At 30.6% G+C, this 9,699-nt stretch overlaps 1 protein-coding gene across 1 annotated transcript in view; it reads left to right on the forward strand.

The window, feature by feature from the left end:
- Positions 1–4,932, forward strand: part of LOC139488096 (adhesion G protein-coupled receptor L2-like) — a 28,412-nt gene extending 23,480 nt beyond the window's left edge. Inside the window, exons 23-26 of the mRNA XM_071273479.1 lie at positions 1,501–1,627; positions 2,003–2,044; positions 2,597–2,707; positions 4,751–4,932. Of these exons, the coding sequence (XP_071129580.1) occupies positions 1,501–1,627; positions 2,003–2,044; positions 2,597–2,707; positions 4,751–4,891 (421 nt within the window). The 3' untranslated portion in view covers positions 4,892–4,932. The remainder of the gene's footprint in view (positions 1–1,500; positions 1,628–2,002; positions 2,045–2,596; positions 2,708–4,750) is intronic.
- Positions 4,933–9,699: the final 4,767 nt, after the last annotated feature.

The raw sequence follows: 9,699 nt of genomic DNA on the forward strand, positions 1-9,699 counted from the left end.
CTCTCCTCTTTTTGAGTACAAAATTCTAAGTTTTCAAAGGTTTTGTATAGAAGAACTATACAAATACTTGGTATTTCTATTTTCTTTTCTACATCAGTAAAATGACCCCTTGTCTGAGTTGTTCTCAACCTGATAATAATAAACACAGGTGTACGGCCTTTTATACAGGGCTTTGATACAGACCAAACAGCAGGCTATAAAGGACCACAAAATTATTAGCGTACACAATTCGAACAGGAAAACCAACGATCTAATTTATATATCATGTACAGATGTATATCCAAACTGGAAAATACCAATGAACAACATCAACAAACGATAACTGCTGAACGACAGGCCCCTCACTCAATCAGGACAGGTGCATAAACATGCAGCGGCTATGGATAGTTTTGTTTCGCCAGCATACAATATAATTGCAGTTGAAGGCAAATCCTTCAGAAGTTCTTTGTACTTTATTCTAACAACGAACATTTTTTTTATAGGGAATATAAGTAAGGGGGAAAGTAACCAATTTTGTTTTTTACAGGTATTTCCGCTGTTATAAATTTATATCAGAGCACTCCCGCTTTGGATAAATAGGTTTCATGCTGAAACAAATGTTCTCACAGATATTTACAAAGTGTGGTGGGGTGCTTTTATGTTTAAAATCGTTATATACAGGTTAGACTGTGATTTTAAAAACAAATGTTGATATCTTTTTATAATATTTACAACAACAAAAAAAACCGGTGCGGGAAATGGACATGATTACATTTCCGGATGCGGGAAGCGGGAATAAAAAAAAAATCTGTTTTGAAAAAAATAGGTGCGGGCGGGTCCGTCGAACAAGGAATCAAATTTGTGTGGCCTTATGTAAATAGTTTTACGATATGTACACGAATGACCTTTGATAAAATGCATTTGAATTTAATCTTAAAATGATTAAAAGTCTTGTGATAATACACGACACAGAGGACTAATGTATCTTAGAGACCCATGTACATGTATAATGCCAATATCATTAAACATTCTAGAGGTTTGTACATTGCACGTAGTGAAAAAGCAAATGTTGAGTGATTACACAAGTTACGACAGAGATAACTTCTTTTTATTTCTATAATTTGGGGTTTCTGATTTTGAATTTAAAATTTATAATGAACTCAATTTTAAGACAAAAAGCCGACGGAGTTGTTCTGTTGTTCATTTTGTTATGAAATACCCCCAGCTTACTATATAATTCTAAACGAAAAATGCAAATTAAGTAATTATCATTTTTAATTTTAGATACAGGACTACAACGTATGAATCCTGTCCTGAAGGTTTCTCTTTTATTAAAAATAAATTCATAGATAGGAATACATTTTGTATTTACGCGAGACTCTCGTTTAGTCTACAAAAGACTTATCAGTGACGCTCGAATCAAAAAAGGTTAAAAGGACCAAATACAGTACGAAGTTGAAGAGCATTGAGGATATAAAACAAAAAATAAATATTGTTCTACCCTATTCTTTTATTTTGTAGAATTCACATGAGAGGACTCTGGACACAATTGATATTAGTTACTGTCGTATGGTCCTTTGCATTTATTTCACTCAAGATGCATGATGCCATTTTAAAGTATTTGTATGCCTTGATGAATTGTCTTCAGGTCGGTAATTAATACTGGAAATTTATTTAATACAATATCTTTAATCTTTAAAAAAAATCAACTTACAAATCAGAATATACAGCTGTATTTTTTGTTGCTGTTGTGTGCTACATCTTGGTTTATATCCCAAAATTACTTTTTTGGTATTAAAAAAAAAACCCATACATAACACATTGCAAGAGTTATTATTCAATCAACAGGATTTAATTTAAGTGCACAATACATGTTTTTGTACAAGGTTGATTTTATCCATATGTAGCAATCGCCACTTTTTCACGGACAATTTGAATTGTAAATATATTAATACATTATATAAGAATACATGTTTGTTTTTATTTCAATTATTCTGAGGTATATTACTTATTATACTTTCAGGGTTCATTTTTCATAGTATTTTATCTGTTTCTGCACGAAGAGGTGAGTGCTTGTATAGTTTCTTCGCATACAATATCATTTGTATCAAATTCCATACAAAGTACATGGGCTCGACTCATCTTATCTTGTGTTGAGGTGTTTATACATCTTTGACCTAAATATTTCTCTAATCGTTTAAGTGGGACAAAAGGAAATTAGTATGAATACTGAACTCCAAGGAAAATTATAAACGGAAAGTCCTTTATCAAAATCAAAAAGCCTAAATACATAAATCAAATGTAAGTACATAAATGTTCACCGAACTCAGCCAGAACTATTGATTTATTTTGATCAAAACAACAATTAGGTATAAAGATGATTTCTTTAAACTGCATTGGTTTCACACGCTCAAGTTCAAATACATTTTTAAGAAAGTGTAGTAATTTGCAATGTATTTCCATCTAGAATGAGTAGTGCTATGTAAGAACACATGATCAATTAAACAGGTATATTCAGAATGGGATAAAAAAAAAAATACAACGATATTGCAGTCATGCATTTCAGTTTTTTATTTCTTTCTTATCTTTTTTCAAACTATAACCGTTTTTAAACTAGATAAGCCTCATATTAAAATCAACGAAGAAAACAAAGACGTTGTTGGTACAAGGTCCGGATACAGATGATAGATCAATGGGATCAGGAACATCTTTTAATGTGATTGAAAAGGTACATAGTATGCTATTCTTACTGCGATGTCATATGGAATCTATAGATTCATAGATATTTTATCCAAATTTTAATTGATTGTTTAAATTCTTCATACATCTGTTTTTTTTAATAGTTACATAAATGCAGTTGAATGAGTTAAATTTTAAAATAAAAATGATCCAAAATATCGACCAATAAGTATTATACTTGAACTATCACAGTCAGTTAACAGAAATAATCAAAATTCTATCTATATTATTTGTTAAGAAATTACTGTTTAACAATCTTGGCACTTTAAAATCATATAATCAAATTCTATGTAAATGCATATAATTTTATGAAATCATTTTTCATATCAGTATATCATAGTGTTGATATACAATGTTTAATCGGTTCACTGTTTATTATTTAGAGAAATTGCCTAAAACATAGAGCAAGAAGTTTGTGATTAGGAGCTATTTACAGTTTATGTGAAGAAAATTTGACAGTATTAATTTAACATAGCGTAGATAAGGCAACAGTAGTATACCGCCGTTCAAAACTCGGAAATTTATGGACAAAATTAGGGTAACAAACTAAAACTGAGGGAAACGCATTAAATATAAGAGGAGAACAACGACACAACATTAAAATGTAACACACACAGAAACAGACCAAGCAGTAGACAAAATCCGATGAGAATAACAAATATAACATCAAAATCAAATACATGAAATTTGGGATAAAAAAGCACCGTGACACGTCTTATAGTAATGTGAATTCACACTCATATATAAAGGAAAACAAACGACACAACGGAAACACAACGTTAAAATGTTAAACACACATAAACGAACTGTGATATATGTATAACAATTGACATTTTCCTGACTTGGTAAAGGACATTTTTAAAGAAAAAAATGGTGGGTTGAACCTTGTTTTGTGGCATGCCAAACCTCGCACTTTAATGGCAATGTTAAATATAACATTAAAATGACAACATACTATTACAGGACTACAATACAAATAAATAGGAGAACGTATTAGACAAAGAAACACATGAATAATAGATAACAAAAGGCATCAGGTTTAAAATTCAATACGCCAAAAACGCGCCTCGTCTACACAAGACTTACCAGTGACGCCCCGATATAAAATTTCAAAAGTAAAAAAAAGTACAAAATTGTACAGCACTGAGGATCAGAAGTTGAAAAGGGTTGTGCCAAATACGATTAGGGTTTTCTGCTTGGTATAAGACCATCCTTATTATTTAGAACAATTTATGCTATTGCAAACAGTGAATTTTATCAAATGAATATAAAAGATATACATGATAAAACTGAAGTATTAACTAATTACTGAGAAGAAAACCCGGATATATAATACAAAGACCAACACAGAAAATAGACACGCCCGACTTAGTCCAGGCCTCAACGCAAAAAGTCATAAAAATGACGTCACATACGAAGTGGTGAAAAGGCACAAAAATTACGTCACATTTGAACTTCTGAAACAGCACAAAAATGACGTCACATATGAAAAAACTATATCTCAAAAATAAGATAGAATTAGGATTGATTTAAAATTATAATTGAACTAAATACTGATATTACATTTAAACACAATGCACATTGCAATACTTATTAATAGCAATTAACTATATTATATAATAGAAAAAGAGGGACGAAAGATACCAAAGGGACAGTCAAACTCATAAATCTAAAACAAACTGACAACGCCATGGCTAAAAATAAAAAAGACAAACAGAAAAACAATAGTACACACGACACAACATAGAAAACTAAAGAATAAACAACACGAACCCCAATTTTATAGAAAGGACGTCAACAAATTTGACAAAATCCGATGAGAATTACAAATATAACATAAAACTAAATACATGAATTTGGGATAGATAAGTACCGTAAAACGTCTTATAGTAATGCGAATTCACACTCAGCAAAACAGTCACAATCGGGAATAAGTCACGTTCGGTGGTAAATGTCTGTTGAACTTCTCTTATTTTTGAGGATTGATTTTCGTTTGGTTTTCTTCAAGAAACACAATCTTGTTTTATTCCAGGAACCTCTCGACAAGATCAAACTGACAAAACGTAGTCCACAAAAGTCGACTGAGAAAGTGCGTAAAAGAAAACCAAAAATCGAAGCCAGTACAGATGAGGAAATTGAAGGTTCAGACTGTGAAATGATCACAACTGTGTAGTACAATCATTAATATTATTGAATAAATATAAATTCTTTTTGCATGTATCCAAACATTGTTAATAGCGAATGCTGCCTGTAGTCTACCTGTACAAATCGGCGCAAAAGAAATGCAGATCGGCGAAAATTCCAAACGCCGACCTGCTTATTAAGAGACAACGCGTATCCGTTCGACGTACCCGAGAATTGATTGTCAATATTCCTTTTATAGAGTTTGTTCTCATTACATTGGTATGTTCGCTGTCTCTTTTATATAAAACTACGAAAAATGTTTCTTGCAAGATTTCTTGTTTATCGTATAATGAATGTTTCATAAAGAACAATTACTTTAGTAACGAAGTGGCAGATAATATGCACAAAATAATTAAAGATAAATCATAATTTAATTTCATGATACCATGATACCAAATTCACTAATTTCTGAAAGTTGATTCTAAAAAATAATGTCCCATTACTATTATCCTTTAATTGTGAATACATTCCATTTAAAAGAAAAAAAATATTAATTTATTTAATGCACAAAGGCTAGATGCTTAAGTCAAGCTAATTTTAATTAGTATTATTTTACTAATGCGAAAATTTTACTAATTCGAAAGTTGAAACCGACTGAAAAAAATCATGTAAAACAATTTAAGAAATTTAGAAAATTAGAGTTAATGGTATCTTTTGATTATTTTAAGTAACATTTTCAATGAATTAATAATTTATCAAAATCCATGGAGTCTGTCCATAATAACTATGTCATTGAGAGTTTTATGAAGCTCAATCAACTATTATATCACTGCCATAATTAATATAGTTTATTGCTGTCATCCATCTGTAGAGGTTTTCAAAATGAATTGTCCTATTTCATTAGTGCTTCAACGTCCACACGACTTCTATCAAAACGTCTTGTTTATTTATCTAAAATAAGAATATGGTTATTAGCTCGAGATCTAAAACGAAAGCACGTCGTCAACAAATGAACAAACATTGTCGACTTGTTATGCTGATTAAGGTTAAGGCATTGCTAACAATTTTCATAAATGGTGTTTGAGCGGAAGATTAAAAGGCAGTGAATCGGTGATGTGTACACGCTATCTATTTAACACCATCTGTCCTCACATATGATTGTACGAAGCCCTTCAATAACAGACTGTTGGGGAGAACCACAAATAACAAAAGACCAATTCATCAAACAATTTGTAACAAGATACCTTTCCATTATATTCATATTAAACATAAATAATCACATTGATGTTTAATTAGTGGTTTTATGCAAATTAATATTTCATATAAAACTCGTTTAAAAGCTATGTTGGTAATTAATTTATATATTCAAGTGTATTCTAGTTTAAAATAGAAACATAACTATAAATAACTGCAAAAATTCGTAGTCTTTACTTTTTATAATCATGTATAAGATGAACACTAAGTCTTATTTAAATTATACGTAAAACTTTCGTAATTTTGCTTAAAACCATATTAGTTATTTTATTTTTGTGTTATTTGATATTCAAATCGGTAGTTTGGACTTGCTGTATGAATGATAAAATATGATTGACAGACATGTTCTTACAGTTGAATCTTAATGTCTAAATGTTGGAATTACATAACATTCTATATTGTACTACCAAGTATTTATTAGTGCACAATTTTCATTTTCAATGTTATCTTTATATTTGTACCTGCTGTGTGTATCACTTTTTATAAGGTCTTGTCAATTTTGTCTTCATTTTGAGCGTGTATTCTACTTGTACAGTCTTCTAGTTATCAACTACCTTTATGAAGTCTTGTTGATTGTATATTTGGAAAATGGTTAGAGACATTGATTATCATTCTCTTAGTTTGTAGTTGTAATGGTGTCGATTTATCTTCTTCAATACTACGAATGAACTCCTTAACCTGAGTATTTTATTTGTTGAATTGTCAAAAGCAGTTAGATGTAAAGATTTCAGCAGTGTGTCATTTTCAGATTCGAGCGCAGCATAATTATAGATATGCTCATACACGCTAGCTATTGTAAACTGTTAATAAACGAGTATACCGAGTTGCTTATGGTAGCACTACACTTTTAATTACGTACAAGGACAACACTCCTTATTGATACAAATTCAGTACCATATTTAATTATCATTCCGAGCTTTTATTCCTGTATATATATGTGATCGTTGCTATTGAACGGTCAGTATTAAGATTAATGTCAATCACCGGCAACATTTTCCACGATATCTTACAAAACAAGCCTTTGTGACACTAATTTGGTGGTCAGTATATCTTAATATACCTGACAGGAAACATCGCCACCAAACATTGCAGACATTTATTGAAATTTATTCTATTATTTGCTCTGATACAAATCAACAAGCAATATGCAGTGACATCTGACTGTCTTTTGAGACACAATTGAGGAATGTGAACGGTCAGCTGTCGGAATAATCTTGCTCAATATGTAGTTACTTCTTGAATTAAATCAATTGTTTTCGTAGCAATGAAGTTATAAACTTGTTTATTGAAAGGCAGCATTAAATTTTTTATTTCGTAATTCAATATTGTATTTTGAAACGTTCCAGTAACACAAACTGACAATTGCGGTAAGATAAATATTCGTCGCTACTAGCTTCTTGCAAAGCATGTTGTTTTTGAATGAATTTATCGGGGACGAATTTATTATCTTTTCTTTTAATCAAAATGAAACTGGCATTGCACTTCATGCAATAGCGATTGTTTTATTTTCACAATTGATTTTTGTGACGATGAGACTTTTAGGGAAGATTTGAAAGCTAGCACAACTCGATCAAATAGATAGAGCTTATCACAGCTTCAGAAGTATCTTAAAACTTATAAAAGAAATAAAAAAAACAAACAAGCAGAACTCCAAAGATGAAAGCTTACACTCATCAAATAGCACAAACGTGTGAATATGTTAAAAATTCAGCTTAAAATCAAGAAGCAATCGAAAACCGTAATCGATAAAAGACGGACAGTCACAGCATAGCACAAAAAAACCCTCTTCAAGAAAAAATACGGAAATCAGACTTGGCAGCCTATTTTCATTAAAACAAAAGAACACGGTTGATCAACTGGTAGACATTTCCACTTTTTGCATTGGCTGGTGCCAAGTTCCATTCGTTAATCACATAAATACCTCAAAAGGTTTTGTTGACATGGTAAACAATTATATATAAAGAATTTCTTGTTATTTCTGTGAACGTTTATATTCTTCATGCCGATATAATGAGTTAAATTATTTCGGAAGATAATACCGATTTGTTGTTGCAATCAATTGTTTTAATTGACTGCTGTTTTTCTGTTGGTAATTTTCGTGAACTTTTATATACCACATAATGCATGCACCGAAACAATAGCCGGTAATATTTCAGTATATGTATGATAAGACACCGGGTTGACAAAAATGTTAAACAATTCAATAGAATAAACTTAATAGTTCGAAAAAAAAAAACATCAAACGAAAAACAAATATGACAGATATCAAGCCACAAACGTCACTGTATTACATACTAAATGCACAGACACAGACAATGTATTTGCTAGCAATCGGTCGTCATCCTAACTCCTACAAGTGCCTAGTAGTAACACAACACAAAAAGAATACTAAAAACCCCAGCTGGACTCAAATGACCGGTACTTGGCACACACAAAATACAAGACAATAAACAACATAAAAATGAAAATATAAAAATGACACAATACATAAAATGTTTTTTTTGTAACAAAACGGTTCTGTACAAAACCTCCTTTAATAAGTTTTGAAGGAAAACTATTCCTCTTGCAAGCATTGTTCTAAGTAAAATTTTCTAAAAGTCATTAATTGAAAATCAAACAAATGTTTTAAATTTTTTTTTGTCGATTTTCCCCAACGTTTTATAATGATAGCAGTGAATTTTCAAAGTTGGCAAATGGAAACTTAAATTGTATCAATTTTGTGCGTTATCAAGTATTTAGAGGATAACAGCCGAGTTTACTTATAAAATGTGCATTTTTTTGTAGAATTCTCCTTAAATTCTTGTAGAATCAGATTATTTTATCTGTACATGGTAAAATATCAGAGTAAAAAAAGGATACTTGCATGTAGAAACTGGATATTTTGTTTAATCTTTAATCTTTATCGTAACATTTCTGAAATAAAATGTAACTTTAAAGACAAAAAATGTTTTGAAACTGTTTCTTTTTTTTTAAACATGAACACATTGACAAAACTTGAGTTTTAAAAATCAACTGATAAAAAAGTACTGGTTTAAAGAACAAATCTGATAAATTTGATTTATTTGAATTTAATGTCGCATACTTTATACATACTTGACCACAAGGGTATTTGAATGCTGGTGTTTGTAATCGATATCATATGGTGATTCTTGCTGTACCAATGGCATGCGCATTGTAGAATAAATATATATATATATGTTGCCGAACACTTAATAATATTGTACATTTATCTATAAACATCATTAATTATTCTGATTGCAGAATGTTCCAATGTTACAGAGAACAAACATAAATGAGTTTGCTCTGTCACACAATTGCATAATCTATTGGTACCTAGATTGATGCTTATAGCAAACAAAGGGCTAGTTACAGAAACATCAAATCTAACCTATAATATATTGTACTATGTCCTAATGACAAATTCGTAATGTGATTGACATAAAAAATCGAAAGATATCGTCCACAAATTTGTATAAATAACGCTTAGCCGCGTCTGCAAATACGTGGTGGAGATCGCCATCACAGATATAAATTATTGTGATGCAAATTTGGTAAAGCGTTGTATTAGCAAAAAAACATATTAGTTTAGATATTCTATGCTTA

The sequence above is a fragment of the Mytilus edulis genome, chromosome 9 (assembly GCF_963676685.1).
Source record: "Mytilus edulis chromosome 9, xbMytEdul2.2, whole genome shotgun sequence".
Taxonomy (NCBI): domain Eukaryota; kingdom Metazoa; phylum Mollusca; class Bivalvia; order Mytilida; family Mytilidae; genus Mytilus; species Mytilus edulis.